This window comes from Ursus maritimus, unplaced genomic scaffold (assembly GCF_017311325.1).
Source record: "Ursus maritimus isolate PB19 unplaced genomic scaffold, ASM1731132v1 scaffold_20, whole genome shotgun sequence".
Taxonomy (NCBI): domain Eukaryota; kingdom Metazoa; phylum Chordata; class Mammalia; order Carnivora; family Ursidae; genus Ursus; species Ursus maritimus.
This window is the reverse complement of record NW_024424453.1, coordinates 19,999,230-20,018,214: the sequence shown is the minus strand read 5'-3', so window position 1 is coordinate 20,018,214 and position 18,985 is coordinate 19,999,230. Positions and strand designations below refer to the sequence as shown.

The window sequence follows — 18,985 nt, the reverse complement described above, 5'->3', positions numbered from 1 at the left end:
GCCACCTGCCATCTGCCATTCACTCCTTGGGGCACCTGCCACTGGCACCTTAAGCTCTATTCCTGCCTGACTCCTGGTTTCTGCCACTTATTTCTCTCTCCAGGGGAGAGACTTCATTTCTTGTGCCCAGTTCTTTTAGAGATGGTCTAGTAGAGTTACTTGGATACCGGCTTAAATTATTTCAAGTTTACCACTCAACATTCTGGATAAAGAGGAAGGTCCCATTATTGAAACAATGCTGCCACCCCCATTTTACCACTAGTGCTCTTCCCCTCAAGAGTGCAGGCATGCCAGCAAGTAAGTGGGTCGAGAGGGCCATGTTTATTCTCTCAGGGTTCCACAAGATGATGCTGATCCTCAGGATGTACCAGATGCCCTTCCATTTATAGGAATTTCTCTATTAAGTGTTTACTTATTTCTATGTCTAGCTTCTTTCATTAACACTTTCCTCACACATATATCACCATGTACCTAAATGCCAATTACAGATAAAATTCAAGTTCATTCCCTTGGGTTGCCTGAACCTTGGGCAAATCAGAAATTAGGGATAGACACCTGTGTTAGTGCCTAAAACATTCTGCAGCCTTTAATAAAGTGTTTTCTGCCTAGAACATAGGGAACGCCCTCAAAGAATGTTGTTGCCTTATTCCACAGGCCCTTATATCTGAGTCCTGGCAATAGTTCAACCATTACATGAAACATTCAGTAGGGCCAAATGAGGAAGAAAGGTTCCCTTAAAATCAGACTACTTTTCCCTGGAAGGTTAGATGGTCTCAAACTTTTTTAGTCTCTAATATACTTGGATGAAGCAAAAGACTCCTATAGACCACCTGTCCCAACTTGGTTTATAAAAGCAAACCCCAAACCAAACAATAAATCAGCACGAAGGGAAGAATGGTGGTGTTTTCCCTAAGAAGGCAGTGTAAATTATTAATTTATGCCAGAAAGGAGTACAGGCAGTGTCCTAAAACTGAATCATTACAACACCAGCCTGCAGACCACCATTTGAGAACACCTGCATAAGGACATAAAAAGTTAAGCTGTACGTTTGCTTTGTGGTCCTAGGGAAGACCCTGGGGGCTACTCACAGAACTTTACATTCACTGTCCAGAAACCTGCTATGTCAGAACTCAGAATTCTAAAACTTGCTGGTTCTCATCCCATGTGCTAGCTGCAACCCAATCTCTGTCTCTCTGTTTCTAGTTGGTCAAGAGATCTTCTACCTTGGCCCTGTGTTGTGGACCCCTATGCTACCATCAGAACAGCATATTTAGAAAGGAAAAGCAAGATGGAGGATGACAGGTCCTAAGGTATGAAGTCATAGTCCTAGAACCAAAAATAGCCCTTTCTCCAGATCTGGGTCCCAATGACCACATTTTCACAGATGTCTGGGGAAGAGAAGAGTTGTGCAAATCCAGTTACCTACAGTGACTGAGAAGAGATTAGACATTCTTTCCTAACAGAATAATTCCTTTATTTTTGATCAGATATCTTTGCCCCTCTAATTTGTCCTTGAAACTTTAATTTGAATGGAGCGAGGCAAAGAAAAAAGTCTTCAAGCATAATTTTTTAACAGCTTGGAACCAATGGAAAAATATATCAGAAATAGCTTGTTACTTGGATCTTCACTGCTAAAGCAGGTCCATTATAAAGGACATTCTCTTCTCCCTTAAGAACAGATCAATCACTGCTGATTCCAACGAAGTTCTTTCTCAATGTAACCCAGAACAATTGTGTTAAGTGACTTTCCTAAAACCAAATTCTTATTCTCATTTATTAGATTTCCCTTTCAGGTACTTTAATCAGGGTTCTCTATCATATCTCCAGTGATGGAATTCTTTGGATTTTTGAGCTGTTGTCTCCAGAAGCAATTCAATTTCTCTTCTGAAGGAATTGCACAAAGACTTAACATTTTATTAAATCCATTTGCTGCATCTTTTAAGACCATCAGGGAAATGGCATCCTTAAATTTGGTAACATTCTTTAACAAATACACACTCTAGCACATGTATTCAGCCTTGATGTTTTCTGTGCTGCATCAATAAAATTTAATTAAAATGAGTAGAAAAATTACAGTAATTTCCATTTATCATCCCAAAATGCCATTATGAGACTGAAGCCCTTCATACCTGCACTTATCAAGCAGGGTAATAAAACTATAATGGGCTATTCAAGGGGGTTATGCCATTGCCAACCTTAGAAATTTTAAGGTAATAATGAGCAACCATCTGTCTTGAATGTCATTAAAGCAAGGACCAAGCTAGTCAATCTTTTATTTAGATAAAATTTTCCATTACGCACTGCATCAGACCCATGCATAGAAGGACATGGATAATGTATATTTATATGTTGATATTCAAGTATTAATGATGATATTTTGTTTTGTTTTCTAAAGGCGAAAGAAGGAGAGAAGAAAAGTGAGACAAAGAGCGAGAATGAGAGCAAGAGGGAGATAGAGGATCATCTCTCTGAGGGGCGGAGGCTCTACATAGCGAAAAAGATTACAAAGCCATTATTTTGGAGAAAATATAATAAAGAAAATTAAATTTTAGAAAAAGCTAAACGAAATAAGTATACTTTCTTGGAGTTTTGGAAGATAAGAAAGACAAAAAGTAAGACAAGTCTTTGAAATCCTGTTGGCAAGAAATTTAAAGGTGAAGTAATGTGAGCCACAAAGATATTCTCTATTGGGTAGAGGTAAAGATAGTCCTGGTAGGTGACTCTAATACAGAGCTTTTACAATGGCGATGAAGAAGCAGAAGAAAACAACTAATATTCAATTACTCTTAGCTGCATGGAATACTGATGAATTTTGAAAAAAAGAAAACCAACAGTGGCAAAATGGAATAAAATATCTGTCATAAGATAAAGAGGTGAATAGAATAGAAGAAGGGATAATACCAATACTTGGGTGGAAAATGAAAAGACTTTCTTGGTTCTACCTATTAAGGCCCTTTGAGGCCAGTGTTAAAGCTGAGAACGGAGAAAAAGAGCAAAGGGAGTGGTGGTCAGCAGGGAAAAAGTTACTTGGGCTCATTATCCTCTATTAAAGGAAAGAGAGAAGAAAAAGTGAAGCCCAAGTAGAGGAAGGACAATAATAGTGATAAAGTAGAGAAGAATGAATGAGAGGAAATAGTAGTGGAATGGATAAGTAAATCCAAGAGCTGTTTCTTAAAATGACTGGTATAATATGCAGTTTCATAGGTTAAAAAAGGGGGAGAATACATACACATCATTTTCTGTAGGAAAGGTATATAATCAAATGTACTAAAACAATATTGAAAAATAATAGTGGGTTATGATGCACAACTCTATCCTTTGCAAAACGTGATTAATAGTGGTATTTACCTCATGGACCTTTCAGTGAATATTAATTGGGATAATTTAATGAGACATATAGTGCCTTACACAATAAAGAGTCCAACAATTGTTATTAACATTTTTGAAAATCAGGAGAGAATAGATGGCTTACTAGGAAAGTAAAGTTCACTGAAGTAGTAGAAAATCTGAACATTCAACCATGTAAGAAATTGAAACCATTATCAAAAAATTGCTTCCAAAAATATCATCAAGCATCATGGTAGTTTAAAAATATGTCCACAATTCTTTGATACACCTCCCTTCAAGAGGTGAAGCTTAATTCCCCTCCCCTCAAGTGTGGACTGGTCTTAGTGACTTGTTTCTAACAAAGAGATTATGGTAGAAGTGACAGTGTGAGACTTCAGAGGGTAGTTAAGAAAAGGCATTTCTACTCTCTTCTTGCTCTCTCTCTCTTCCTCTCCTCTCTCTGGTTTCAGTTGCTCTGAGGGAAAGTAAGCTTTCATATCATGGAGAACACTCAAGTAGCTAGCTCTATGAATGAAACATGGTGAAGAATTGAAACCGTCTATCGACAGCCGTGTGAGTAAGCCATCTTGTAGTGGGTCCTCCAGGCCCACTCATGTCTTCAGATGATTCAGCCTTGGCCAACAGCTTGTCTACAATATCATGAGAGACTGCGAGCTAGAACTACACAGCTAACCTGATGCTCCTGGACTCAGGGCCCTCAAAATTGTATGAAATAATAAAAATTTGTTGTTTTAAGCTTCTATGTTTTGGGGTAATTTGTTACACAGCAACAGATAACTAATACACCAAAGGCTGCTTTTAGAGGTAGGTGCTAGGTATTTTTAGCTTACAATGCATATTCCTTGAGCACTGATTTATGGCTAGTTTGGTCCCTGGATTGGAGAGCTGACTTTACCCCTCCAAGTCATTGATCTTCCTTGGGATTCAGTTTCCTCCAATACAGTTCTGGGTTTAAAAGCTTATCTTTGTAGTCCCACCTCACTCTGAACTTCTTGGATTTTTTATTTTATTTTATTATTATTTTTTTTAGAGAGCACACGTGCGTGGGGGTGAAGGTTGGAGGGAGCAGAGAGAATCTTACACAGGCTCCATGCACAGACTGGAGCCCAACTTGGGGTTTGATCTCACGACCCTGAAATCATGACCTGAGCTGAACTCAAGAGTGGAATGTTTAATCACCTGAGCCACCCATGCACCCCTAAACTTCTTGGATTTTATGACTTAAAAAATTCAACTGCAATTATATACTATGGTAAACAAACAGATGTGTGGTTAAAAGAGTAGCTAAGATTTAATTGAGAAGTTATAGTACAATTATAGCTTTATCAAAGAAAAATATTTACATGGAAGATTTTTAAGGGAAAGCACAGTTCATGTCTTACTTAGCTTTCCTCAGTACCCAGCATATAGGAGGTACCCACCACTGAGGGCGCCAAATCGTCATGTGTGACCCCTAGTATAATGCACGCTGGTTGTGGAGTAAAGCTTCTTAACTAAGGGTTCACAGACAATAATTCTTTCTGGGCACTGAAAGTACAGTGTACTCCTGCCATGATGTGGGAGCTCCACTCTCATTAGCATTTTAAAAAGAACACTTATTAGCTGAACTACTAAATGTCCTTTATACAATATAATGAGTTTCATTGAAAAGAATCACCAGCTTAGCTAAGGAGAAATTTAAACACTTTGCCATCATTTATAAATTCAACCCTTCTAGGATGGCATTTTTAAAGGTACTTTGAATGAAGGGAAGAAGAAAAGTGGTAGAAATCTTGACAAAAGAAATGTAATTAGAGTAAAAAAATAAAAAAGGCAATTCTATGCTTTATGAAGATATCTTTGATCTTATTTCTCAGAAGCCAGGGAAGCAGAGGCATTGTTGCCCATGACATTCTCTCTCTCTTTCTCTCCACTGTGCCTTGGAACAGGTAACTGGGATGGAACGTGCCTGCTTTTGTTAAAAGTGACGGAGAAAAATTGCACAAAACCATAATCAAAAACCACTGTAATGCAAATCAATAAGGTGGAGGCACACTGCAGGAAACTCACACAAGTAATGGAATTGTACTTGATCTTTCTTCCAATATCTTTCTTCCAATATCCGAGAAATTTGCTTTATGCATCCAACTCATTACATTTAAATTAATGCATCATATCAGAATGAAATAAAACCATTAATTAGCATATATTGTTTCCCCTCTATTTTTTGTCTTAGAATGTTAATGGTCATCATTCATTCATTCATTCATTCATTTATTAATTCAGCAAGTATTTAATGAACTCCTAAGTATGAGGCAAAATCACATGGTAAATTTCCATAACTTTTCATATAGACCACAATATCTGAAGAAGTTAGGACAAAAATATATCTAGAAGTACAGAAGGTTAAGATAAATTTAGATGTTACATATATAAGTAGTTTATCAACAGGAAGTGTGGTGAGCAGTGAGAGGGATGTCATAGATTGATGTCATTTCATCCATGATACTATCTTCATTATCTTTGTAGGGCACAAATCTGATTATTATCATCATCTCTATGCCTAAAAGCCTTAAGCAGTTACTAGCCTTATAAGATACAGTTCTCCTAAACGTAGCACAGTGAGACACTAAAGGTCTGCCTGAAATCACCTCTCCATTTTATTCTCAGCTCTCTACCACACCCTTCCCTTTCTGCTCCCCAGCCTATACCAGCGGCCTCAACACACTCCAACCTACTTCCCCAAGGCTACCGCAGTCACAGTGTACTACCTCTGTCTCTGGGACTTGTCAAGCTCTTCCTTAGTTTTATGCGTTTGCCTACTCTTTTTCTCTTTGCTTCCCTCCCCCATGAAATCTGCATGAAAATCTTCTAATTATCTAAACATCCAACCCACAATCAGTTTCCCATGAACACTTTGCCTTCCAGAAGCAATTCAGTCCTCTGGTTCCCATGACATGTTGCACATCCCTCTGTGTTAACATTTGTCACGTGGGCTTATTGTCTGTGTATGTGTGTGCTAACATGTGTATATACATGTGTGTGCACATGTGTGCATGTGCAAGTGTGTGTCCCCTGTTATATCAGGAACTCCTAAGGATGAGAATTGGGTCTTTTATTTGTCTTTGTCTCTCTGGCTTCTAGCATGATGTCTGCCACACAATCATGTGGTGCTTAGTCCACCATCAGTCCATGCTTGAATTGAAAAGCTGGAAAGCCCTTCAGTCAGATTTTGAGACTCAATGGGAGCAATATAAGCTCATACTCTCCACCTCAGGGATACAGACAGTCCTAGAAAAAGCCATTACAACCACTCAGGAACAGAGAGATTTCCAGAAGAAATACCCAGCCCTCAATGAAAGTTTTCACTCCAGGATGAACCAGGGACTTTGGTTTTTGATCACTTCGTTCTCAGATTTGATTTGACAATTTATTAAACATGGTCTACCCAATGATTTGTCCTCAAGATCAATGACAAATTCTGATCCCTCCTCTCATCTTCATGTATTGCAGTCTGTAAACAAATGATCTCTGCCCAATCCTAGTCTGGGAGAAGGAACCAGATGCATATCTTATGCTCTTCATCAAGTCACAGGATATTAGGTTTAGAGCATGATCCTCAAAACCTGGTCATATAGGTCAATCATTCATTTTACAAATTAGAAAACAGAACCTCACAGGTATTAAATTAATTATCCAAGGCCTCTACCATTAGTCATAGAGATGAGGGGCAAACTCCAGCATTCTAGACTCTCAGTCTTCTTTCCATCTGACCTCTCTCACATTCTAGATCTTTTTCTTGAGTTTTCTTACAAAGTCATCCACAACACATCCAATTTGGCACCATTTTTTTATTGGAAATATAAATTTGGATTTGCATTGCTGCCTTTCCATTCAATGGTGATAAACACCCAAAATATCATATGGAAATAAAATAAGCATCTGGAAAGAATGTGCTATAATGAAGATGCCATTGTTTGCTCATAAATGCTAGATGAAGAATCTGGCTTTCAAAAATAAATGCATGAAAATATCCATGTCAGCCCCAACCTGTACTTTAGTAAAAAAATTAAAATGTACTAAAATTGCTAGATTTTCAAAGATTATAGAATTAAATATAAGATAAATGATTCATAACCTTAATTACCTGAAAGTATAATAGAGATCACCAAACATTCATTCATTCATTCATTCATTCATCCATCCATCCATCCATTCATTCGAGGTTTACTGAATAAATGACGCTAAGCCCCACAATTGCTGCTATTGCATCTATTAATCAAAGAATATCCTGGGGTGCCTGAGTGGCTCAGTCAGTTAAGTGTCTGCCTTTGGCTTGGGTCATGAACCCCAGGGTCTTGGGATCATGAACCCCAAGGTCCTAGGATTGAGTCGCATATTGGGCTGCCTGCTTCTCCCTCTCCCTCTGCCCTTCCCCCTGCTCATGTGCCCTCTCCCTCCCTCTTTGTCTCTCAAATAAATAAATAAAATCTTTGAAGGAGAAAAAAATATTTACTAACAGGCAAAATAATTTGAACTACAAAGTCAAAAGATCTAAGTTCAAAATTTGCCTCTGCCACTTAATAAGTTTTGGCAAACCCTCTAACACAGTCTTCTCTTTTCTGCGTTATTCCTATCAGCATACAAAAGTACTACTATTTTTCCACCTTAAAAATAAAAAGGCTTTTCTTTTGGCATCAGTTCTCCCTCCAGCTAGCATCTCATTTCCCTGCTCCCAGCAAAACTCCTTTGAAAGATGTGTCCATAAATGCAGTTTCCAGTTTCTTTTCTTCCAGGCTCTCTTAAACCTATTATAATTAGGTGTTTACCCTGACACTCCACCAATATGGCTGTTATCAATGTCATCAATGATGTTCATGCTCTTTATTTTACTTGACCATTCAGCAGAATCTGGCACAATTCATCATGCTCCTCTTTGAGACACTTTTGTCATTTGAGTTCCAGAACACCATATTTCCTTTATTTTCCTTCTCCTTACTGGTTACTATCTCTCAACCTCCTTTGCTTGTTCCCAACGTCTCACCATTGGAATGCCTCAAGGCTTGGTTTCTGGATCTCTCCCCATTACTTTCTTAGACATCTCATCTAGTTTCATGTTTTTAATATCATCTGTATGCTGATGACATCCAAAATCATACTTCTCACCTTGACCTCTCTCCTGAACTCCAGAATTCTATGTCCAACAAGCTACTCGACAGCTCCATTTTATTGACTAATACACATCTCAAATGTAGCAAGTCAATACTCTGTTCGAATTGTCCCTCAAACCTTCTGTCTTACAGTGCTCCTTAACTAATAAATGACACCGCCATTCTTTAAAATTTAAATCATATTATGCTATGCCTTTACTTAAAAGCCTCCAGTGTTTCCTCTCCTGGTTTAGGCTCTCCATGACCTATTCCTGTCACTGCCTTGATACTGTCTGTCATATTCTCCCCTGGTCCACTTTACCTCAGCCACATTTGTCATTTTGCCTCAGGTGGCCTCTGTATCTGTTGTTCTCAATTTCTGGACAGCTCTCCTCCAAATGTCCACATAACTCTCTCTTTTACTTCTTTCAAGTATCACTTTCTTATTGAGACCTTCCCTGACTACCCCATCTAAAATTGCAACCCTCCCTCCCCATACATACACTCCTAACTCCCTTCTCTGCTTTATTATTGGCCTTATGACTTGCCATAAACACACTATATATTTAGCATACTTATTTTGATTACAAAAAAATATCCGTTACTAGAAGAAATTCTCTTTTGTTCACTCTTTATACCCCAGCACCTTGAACAGTGACTGGCACAAAATAGGCTCTCAAAAAATATTAGTTAAATGAATGAAGGTAAGTGGTGATAATAAGGAGAGCTACTTCTTAGGTAGAAAAGTAAGTAGAAAGTAAATGAAATAAGTACTACATACATGTTAATGCATAATGCATGTTGATTATTTAAATTAATATAGGCTCATGTGTATCTGTTGAAAATAATTTTTGGGTGGTAACTGTAGGAAGGAAAGGAGACATTCTAGTTTTGAAAGTTAGCCTCAGGCAAGGTAAAGATAGCTCTGGAAACACTCTGGAGTTTGGCCCAGATTATCAGCTTCTAGGCCTGCTTAGCAAGTGAGGGTATGAAGGAGGAGAGGATTGGGAAGCAAGCTGGGATCTGTGTGAGTAATATCATGGGGTCTGTATGCAGTCTTCTGGGTAGTTCAGGGTGAGACCTCTAGGCTCACAGACTGCTACATGCTGATGTCCATCTTGAGTACCTCTAGGAGTGTTCAGTTTCTCAGGCAAGAGTCAGGGCTTACAGAATTTGTCTATTTCTAGGGCTAGGTGTGCATACCCTAAAGGAAGCAAATCACTGCAAGTCTAGGGAAAGGGATTGCTGCACATGTTCGTATACTCTTTAATAGAATGATTTGCTATCAAAATATAAATCCTTGCGGTAAGTAACAGCACCCAAGTGTCTCTATTATGCTGCTTTGTGCCTAACACATAGTGATGTTACATGTATTTTCATAGGGCGGAGTGAAAATCAATTCACAAAACCTATTTTAAAGTGAAAATGAAATTTTAAAAAGACACTCTAATTCTTGAAGCTATAAAGGATATATAATTCTCAAAAGTCTTTGTATCCAGATGTAGTAGCTCTTTGATTAGCTGATATAGGCACAGTCCATGAATACAATTTCTTTATAAACCATATCACCTTTGCATTTTATAATACAAAGTTGATTTTCATAGATTGTCCCTAGACTTCACTAATTGACTTCCTTTGTTTCCATTAAACGGTTCTGGGGACAGAGGCACAGAACATGTGTAACTTCTACTTTCCTCACTGACAGTGAACACAGTGTGGGGAGGTACAGAGGAAGATACTATTCTCTATAACCGTGTATTATCATATAATACTTTCCAAATCTTTCCCGGTTTCAGAGAGGACATAGTGGCAACCTCTGTAATACCTGCTTCAGCCTTTCCTTATAATTTGTAATTGATTTCCCACACGGAGTTTGAACTTTGCTTGCTACACTGGTACAGATGTGGCCATGAACCTCTTATCTGCGAAGTTAATTAAAGGGCTGGATCTCATTTCTTTCAAAGTGGTGACCTCAGACTCTACACTAGGGCAGAAAATATGGGCATGGAGGTATGCATATGTGTATAAATATGTACATATGCGAGATATACATATATTATGAGAGAAAAATAAATAGAAAAATGACAAATCCTGAGAGAAAAGAAATGAAGAAAGGTATGAGAAGGGAAGGGAAGGCATTCATTAAGCTCCTACTATGAATTAGGCACCCAGGAAAGAAGGTAAGGGGGGAAACAAAGATGGAGGGATACAATTACCTGGATGTTAAACAATGAACTAGTAGAAATCTCCTTCCTTAAAAGAGAGCACTATAAAAACGGATGCTGGCAGTCCATTAGGTAGTGCTTGTCAAGTCATTGAGAGGAGAATAGAAGGCTCTGGGGCACTGATTTTGGCTTTGTCTCCCCTAGGTGCTAGGTTGCTGTCTTGCCATGAGATGAGTTATCTTTGCAGTTCTGCTGAGCAGTCTAGATAGCGTGACTTAAAAGTGCAAGTCCCTAACCAGAGTTCAGTTCCCCAGAATACAAATGCTCAGAGAACCAGACAAGGCCAGGAAAAACCAGCCCAAGACATTTCCCCTTAAACCCTAGAGAATACTATAGTCTCCATAATTAAAAGGATCCTATATTGGAGGTTTCTAGGTTTGGTATCACTTTTTTTTTTTCATTTTTAAAAATGTTTCCTTAAAATATCTATAATTACAACTTTATGATTCCTCTGATGGTCAGAGGGGGAAGGGTGACCTTATAGATTCCCTGGGTAGATGGGAGGTAGGGTCAGGGCCCGCTGAGCTTGGGACATGACAAAGAGAGAGAGAGGAAACTAATAACCATTTTAGAGAGCTTGGAGGTAAGTCTTCAAAAACTATTTAGGAATTCCTGGCCAATCATAGATTTTGCTCAGATGTCCCTTTGGCTTTCTCTACCCCTACCATCCCTAAATCACATTAAATATCTTCAGCATTGTTGGGCTTATTATAGAAGATTCTCTGCCTCCATTTGCATTTTGGGGTCAATTGCAATCCTTTAGTCCCATTCTTCATTATTCTGTATATCCATACTCCTTACCATATAACCTTGCAGTGCTCTCCCACTGTGGGCTGGTGACCTGCTCAGTCTCTTGACCTTAGGCTCAGGAGTGTGATTTTCTTTGGCCAACAGGATGTGAAAATGTGATGCAAGCAGAGGCTTGAAATGGACTTGCAACTTAGGGCTTGCTTTTCTGCTAGGAGAAGAGTGACAGACAGATGGCACTGGCACATGCCCCAGCCAAGCCCACTCTAGACTTAAATCCTGCAGATGTGTGAGAAATAAGTGTTATTTTTGGATGCCACTGAGTTTAGGTTGTATGGTTGTTTGTTACACAGCAAAAGGTAACTGATACAAATGCCATTTGATCCATGCTCCCCTTGTCTACCAGGGTCATATTTCTAAAATGGAACTCCAATTATCTTAAAATTATTTTGCTTCAGACACTTCAGTGACTTCCTTTTATGGGCTTAATGGGACCTCCCCCAAAATTCATATGTTGAAGTCATAACCCCAGTACTTCAGAAAGTGACCTTATTTGGAATAGGGTCATGTAAAATATAATTAGTAGAGTTAAAATGAGGTTATACCAGAGTAGAGTGGGCCTCTATCTAATATGACTGATGTCCTTATAAAAAAGGGACATTTGGAGACAGACACACTCATAGGGAGAATGCCATGCGAACCTGAAGGGTAGAGATTAAGATGACGTGTGTACAAGTTAAAGAACACCAAAGATTGCTCAAAACCACCAGAACCTAAGAGAGAGAGGAATAGAACAGATCCTCCCTCACAGTCCTTCAAAAGGAACTAATCCTGCTGACACCTTGATCTTAGACTTCTACATTTCTCATATAATACATTTCTGTTGGTTAAGGCACTCCCCATTACCTTTAGTACAAAGTCTAAACACTCCTTTGCAAGGTATGGAAGTCCTTTCAGAAGTTGGTCTCTGGTTCTATCCATGGTTTCATTCCTCACTGTAGCCTTATCCCATTTCCTAGCCACACAGAACTAGTTATAGTGCTTCAATCAATTGCTTCAAAGATTTTTGTCCATCCTCAACTTCGGCTTCAAATGCTCTTCATGCTACCTTCCCACCCTTCACTAGATCCCGTATGATTATCTAATTGACTTCTATTTGTATTTCAAGCTTCAGATTGGACATAGTCTCTGGAAACTCTCTCTTTACCTTCCTAATCCTAACTAAAGAGGATGCCCTAATGAATGCTTCCCAAACATCCTCTACAGATATTTCTATCACAGTCTATATCACACTGTGGATAATTAGTTGCTCATTCCACATCCTTATCCTCATCAACAGATTTGATAATGAACCTCTTAAAGACAAGGTCATATCCTATGTCACTTTATCCCTAGTATCTAGCATAGTGCTTGGCACAGAGGGGCTGTGCAGCACGTTTGTGTAAGGAATCTATGAGGGTTCATGTACAAATATCCAAACACATGTGTTTTTGGCATATGGGAGATACATTCCACTAGTGTGACAACTGGCAGCTGAATTTACTTAGAAGCGAAATCACCCAATTAAAGACCAAACATCGCTTCCTTATTCTTCTTCATTTCCTTCTCTCTCTATAACTACCCAATCTCACATGCTTTATAATGCTTTTAGATGTAAGTGACTGTGAATTATTACCAACTGTAGGCCTTTCATCTTCCAGACTGACAGTCTATGTCCCACATTTCTCAGGAGGGAGAGACTACTATAACTATATTTTTGCTTACCAAGAGAATTGTTAATGGTTATCCTGGAGGAAAAAAAAAATCTATAAATATCCAACCTATAATGAAGCCTTAAGCTTACTTTCTTCCTTCACTAATGAAATTCTTTCCGAGTGCATTGGCAGAATTGCAACATAACCATTACACTGTGAAAAGAGACAAAGCCTGTGGTGAATTTTTTCTTTTACCTGTTTAGTCCTCATTTTGGAATCCGATGACAGATTGTTGTAGGTATAATGTGCCTGTGTGACTCCACAGAAGAGAACAGCAACTATTCCTGAAATTCAAAAACATACCAGTCAAAACCAATTTTCTTTCCTATCTAAGCCAAAGGGTAGGGCCACATCAGCTAGAAAAAGAGGGACTTGGTGTCAGTAGAGTTAAAACTGCTAATAATTACCATAATTATTGGTCTCCATAATTAAAAGGATCTGTATTGGGGTATACCTTGCTACTTGTTTTAAACACGAGTCCTACAGGATTAACCTAAAGACAAGTATTAAGAAGTACATTCTTCCTAAGGATAAATGATCCTATGGTCATGAGTTAAGAAAGTTATACTTGGGAAAACATGAACAAAAGACTACATAGTCAAACTCCGGGCTTCTCATAGCCAGTGCCAACTGCTTTTTTGCATTTTATCCTAAATGTTGGCATATTCACTCAAACATTTACTTTTCACTGGGTACCCTGAAGAGGTTCCTGTCATACATAATTTAGTATTAAAAACCATGAGTCACAAACTTAAGAAATCTACAAGGGTTTTGTTGCCCCTGCCAATGCCTTTACTTGCCAAGCATGAGAGAAAGGTCCTTGTTGGCCCCATGCCTCCCTGACAAAGCTGGGTGTTCTATTTTCTGCTGCTGAAGAATCTAGTGAGTACATCCAAGGCACACGCTCCTTACAGGTAAGCTGGTCTGTTCTTGAATGCTTCCTACCCACAGTGGGCCCTCAGCTGCTTCTAGGCTGGCTGCAGGATTGATTTCTTAAGCCATCAGTATACTCAGCTTTAAATGCGACATGAAGGCATACATACACTAGATGTTCCCTGGGGATAGAGCAGTAGCAACCATGAGACAAATGTTATTTGTCTCTGGGCTGTTATTCTCTGTTATCACCCCTGAGCTGGGGTAGGGAAGGGGTGGGGATGGCATTCCACTTTGGATTAAAGATTCTATTAATTATGGGAAATTGAGCATAGAGGAGGGCTTTGGGAAAAACACAAGATGTAAGTATTCCTCAAGTCAGACCAAGGGGATCGAATTGAATTTTAAGCAGCAGAATCTTTCCAACTAAAAACACTCATAAATTAAATGCTGATGATTCTTAAGAGTATAGAGATATGTGAACTGAATACTGACATTGCAAATGAATCCACAATAAAGAATTTTAAAGAACCAAGCATTTTTTTTTTTTTTTGTATTTAGACTGTATGCTTCTATTTTTATGTTGGTTATTACTTGGATTGCCTTTGGATAAGTATTGCTAAGATGTATTTACCTAATACAAGTGCATAGACATTTACATTACTTATTTCCTTTTAATATGCTTCAAAATTTTAGGCAAAAGAATAAAAATGACTAGGAAATTTTGCCAAGAAATATTCATGCAGTAAGCATTCTATAGATTTTTGGGTAACTTTTCAGTTTCTCAGCCTCTCTTCAGAAATTCTAAGAGAAGGATGTTTATAAAAATATATGTTACTCTTCACAAAAATTCTATTAGAAGCAACCAATACCAGGGAAACTTTTAGGTTACTGAAGCACTTTAAGTACTTTGAGGCACTTTGAGGCAACATGCATGTTGTTTTGTTATCAAATATTTTCTTTCCTTGTTTAAAAATATAATTTATCTATCTCTGCTGATTCTGTAGTCTGTTGGAGATTTTTCTGGGTGAGGTTTAGCTGACCCTCCTACTGATGTGGAAACGTTTTGATTGTATATTGATTTGCAGAGAAGTGGTGAATAAAAAGGGTGGGAGTGTGTGTGGGTAGTGCATACATGTATTCTGAGAACAAGAAATGGTAATAAAGAAGTATTATAAGGGATAGGGAGGGGATTTAAGGCTGGCTGAACAGCTACAGTGAGCCAAGAATGCACCATTGTTGTTGTTGTTTTTTACATCATCTTATTTATTGCATTGATTTATTATCTCACAATAGGCTTAGCACTATTAACCAGCTCTTCCTACTGTCTTCTCAGTAGTGGTATCTCCATTCTTCTTGCTGATCAGGCCAAAATTCTGGATCATCCTTTACTTTTCCTCTCTCTGTACATCAGTGATTTTGTTGGCTTGTCCTTTGAAACTTGCCTGAACCCAGCCACTTCTCAACACTGCCTCCCCTAACACCCTTTTTCAAGCCACCATCATTGTTTTTTGCCTAGATTACAGATACCTGATTGGTCCCCTTGTCTCCCCTGTTAGGCTCCTGCAGTCTAGCTTTCACCCAGCCATAGTGATTCTTTTAAGACAATTGAGATCATGTGAGATCATGTCAGTTCTCTTCCCTAAACTTTGTAATAGATCCCCATGACTAAAAGGCCCTGTAGGATCTAGTCCAGCCCCCTTCTGCCCTTCCCACAGGTCTCCAAGCTCATCTCCTACTATATTCACCCCGTGTTGTACTCTATATATCCTTGCTAAGCACATTCCACTGCAGGGCCCTTGAGTCTTCTGGTTCCCACTATTTGGGAAGCTCTTCTTCAGATATCCACATGGCTCCCTCCTTCTCTTAAGATGTTACACTATCAGACAGGTCTTCTGTATACATTCTATAAAAATGATCCCTCCCATCATTCTCTACTTGCCTATCTTGCTTTGTTCTTTTTAATATTATTTACTGCCATCTAACATTTTATAAATTCCTGTGTTTATTTTCTGCCTTCCAGAATGGCAAAGAAAAGCTCACTGAGTGCTAGAGATTCATTGGTCCCTAACCCTTTGAGCAAAGCCAGGCACATGGTAGGCATTCAGCAAGTATTTGTTGAATAAATTAATGCATATTCCTATTCCCATGTAACTAGTAAGAAACAAAAGTAATTTACTGAAGGTCACCTTGAAAGTGGCAGAGCTGAGATTCAAAATTTCACAAACTCCCTGTGTTTTACTGCCTGTATCACTCCATCTGTGAATGTTTTAAGGTAATCTTAAACCATCTAAAAAATATTGTTTCTGCTGTCCAGGGGAAATTGAGATATGATGATGAAGATTACAAATCTGAAGGGGCTGGGTATCTTGTTTGAGGATATATTCCCTAGTAGCTCCATTGGTTTTCATTTTCTTGCCTCCATCAGAACACTAACAGGCAGTGTTTCAGCTAATACTTTTTTTTTTTTTTTGAATTCTGTGTACAGATAAGTCACACAAACAAACAATGAAAAGTGTGCCTATATGACCAGAGGCTTGGTGTTGTAATTAAAATAGAACAACTGAGTTGATCTAACCTTTAATATTAGCTTACATGATCATAATTCTATACCTTAGTAATTAATTAACTCACACAAATTACTATAATTAGTATGACTTTTACAAGTCCAAACATATTTTGAAAATGTCTCCTCTAAATACATCTATAAATTCTCTGCCATGTAAGTGGATTCAGAGTTGAGAGTTTTCTCTCTTACAAAAGTGCATTTTAGGGTGCCGTGGGGGCTCAGTTGGTTAAGTGACTGCCTTCAGCTCAGGTCATGAGCCCGGAGTCCCAGGATCCAGTCCCACATCATGCTCCCTGCTCATGGGGAGTCTGCTTCTCCCTCTGATCCTCTCCCCTCTCATGCTTACTCTCTCTCAAATAAATAAATAAAATCCTTTTCAAAAAGTACATTTGAGTTGTCACTATATTTTTGCATGCCTATGCCTGCTAGCACTAGTTGTACTACTGTTATGTGGGGCCCTAGACAACTCTCTTACATGCTCTGGATCTCAGATTCTCAGGTGTACAAGCGGACGGAGGGGCACCACTTGATGTGAGTCAGCAAACTAGCATCTGGGCTCCAAACCCCCTTTCTTGTGCTCTCCCTGTGATCTTGGGGCTGGGGCTCTACAGACCACATCTTCCTTCTTCAGAGTCTGCTGAGCTCTGCTGAAATGAGCCCCAGAGGGAGGCCTTGCTGCCTTTTTGCTTGCCTGCTGTTCCTCTCAGTGACTTCTCAGCAATGGTTCTTCACCATAGTTTTCACATTGGTTCCAGCCTCATGGGCCCTCCTCAGAGAAAGCAGCAATAGCTAGCCAGTGACCTCAGAGGTCTGGGTCCCAGCTCTAGCAGGTCCCTCTTAGGAACTTCTAGTTCTCTTCCATTTGTTCCTCCTATCCCAGAGTTTACAATTGCTTCCTGCCATTACCACCTGGATGGCCTCTGTGCCCCCTTTGTACTTTTTCAGCTACCACCTGTACACCCAATTTCCTGCATTAAACTCTGGGCATAGCCAGCCAGTTTTTCTTTTCCTGAGTGAATCCTGACCAGTAGTCACTTGTGGGTCCCTTCTCATTCTAAATGTTGATGGTTCTCAGAAACCACTGAAGGTTTGTCATCTGGAAATAAGATCTGCCCTGTATCCTGTTATAACTGGACAATGGAGGAAGACAGTGGCAGCTGAGATGTTGTGCCAAGTCCCAGAAAACTGTACTCAGTCTCCTTTCAAACCTACTTATGGTTAGAATTGGCTATTTATTTATTTATTTATTTATTTAAGATTTTATTTATTTATTTCTTAGAGAGACAGAGACAGTGAGAGCAAGAGCAGGGAGGAGAGGGAGAAGCAGGCTCCCCACTGAGAAGGGAGCCTGATGTGGGACTAGATCCCAGGACTTTGGGATAATGACCTAGATGAAGGCAGATACTTAACCGACTGAGCCACCCAGGAGCCCCTAGAATTGGCATTTTAAAAAAGTGTGAGTTTGAGCCACTAGATTGGAACAAGAGACTTGGGGGAAGGGAATAAGTTAGGCCAAGTACTATTAAAGAGGCATGGGTTACATTTGGACATCTGTCTTCTGATTCCCAGTGATATGATCTTTCCAAAATATGAGCACTATCGTACAATGGAGGGGCTGCCTTCAAGTGTGAGAAGTTCCCTATTATTTGAAATGTTTGAGTTGAATGATTATCTGCCAGAGCTGCTGTGAGAAAAAATTCTTTTCATGAAAGAAGGGCTGGGATATCCTCCAATTTCCTGGGTCCGTCATTTTCCTATATACCATTTTATTAATTCACTAGGATTAACACCTCAATTTAGCCTTTTTTTTTTTTTTTAAGGATGAGGAACTAATGCTGGTTCCAAATGAAACCTTTAGACATTTTGAGTAGAGGCAGCACAACTTTCTCAAAAGGTAAAGACAAGATAAACTTACCGACTTTCAAATATCCTTTTAGACAGACAACTCTTCTAAAATAAAAATTTAAAACACATCACTACCATACCTTCTAATCATAAAAACTTAAATTTTCAAGTGAGCTATGAGGTTTAAAGATAAACTCAGGAAGTCTCCTCTGTGTAGAAAGAAGATGTTTCTAAATCTTTACACCATAAGCTTTTGGTCAAAGGACATTGAATACGGTGAATTCTGATGTCGGTGTCCAAGTGACAGATGTAGCTCACCTCAGAGGAACCCACTTTCTTTCTTTTCTCTCTTGCTGTTTCTTACCCCTCTGTTTTGCTTGTTCTTGTCACTTACACGCTGTGCTTAATTTACAGCATGTCCTACTGCCCTCCCCCTACATCAGAAGCTTCTTGACCCCACCTGAAAGCTCAGCTATGGCCCAAGAATCTGGATTA

General features: G+C 39.0%; 1 protein-coding gene across 4 annotated transcripts in view; it reads right to left on the bottom strand.

The window, feature by feature from the left end:
- The window catches only part of SLC9A9 (solute carrier family 9 member A9), a 550,759-nt gene that overhangs the window by 263,041 nt on the left and 268,733 nt on the right, over positions 1 to 18,985 (bottom strand). For all 4 annotated transcript variants that reach the window (XR_572657.2, XM_008707677.2, XM_008707671.2 and 1 more), the window contains exon 9: positions 13,399 to 13,487. Coding sequence is in view for 3 of the 4 variants with exons in the window: in XM_008707677.2 (XP_008705899.2) it covers positions 13,399 to 13,487 (89 nt within the window). In the remaining variant the exon portion in view is untranslated. The remainder of the gene's footprint in view (positions 1 to 13,398; positions 13,488 to 18,985) is intronic.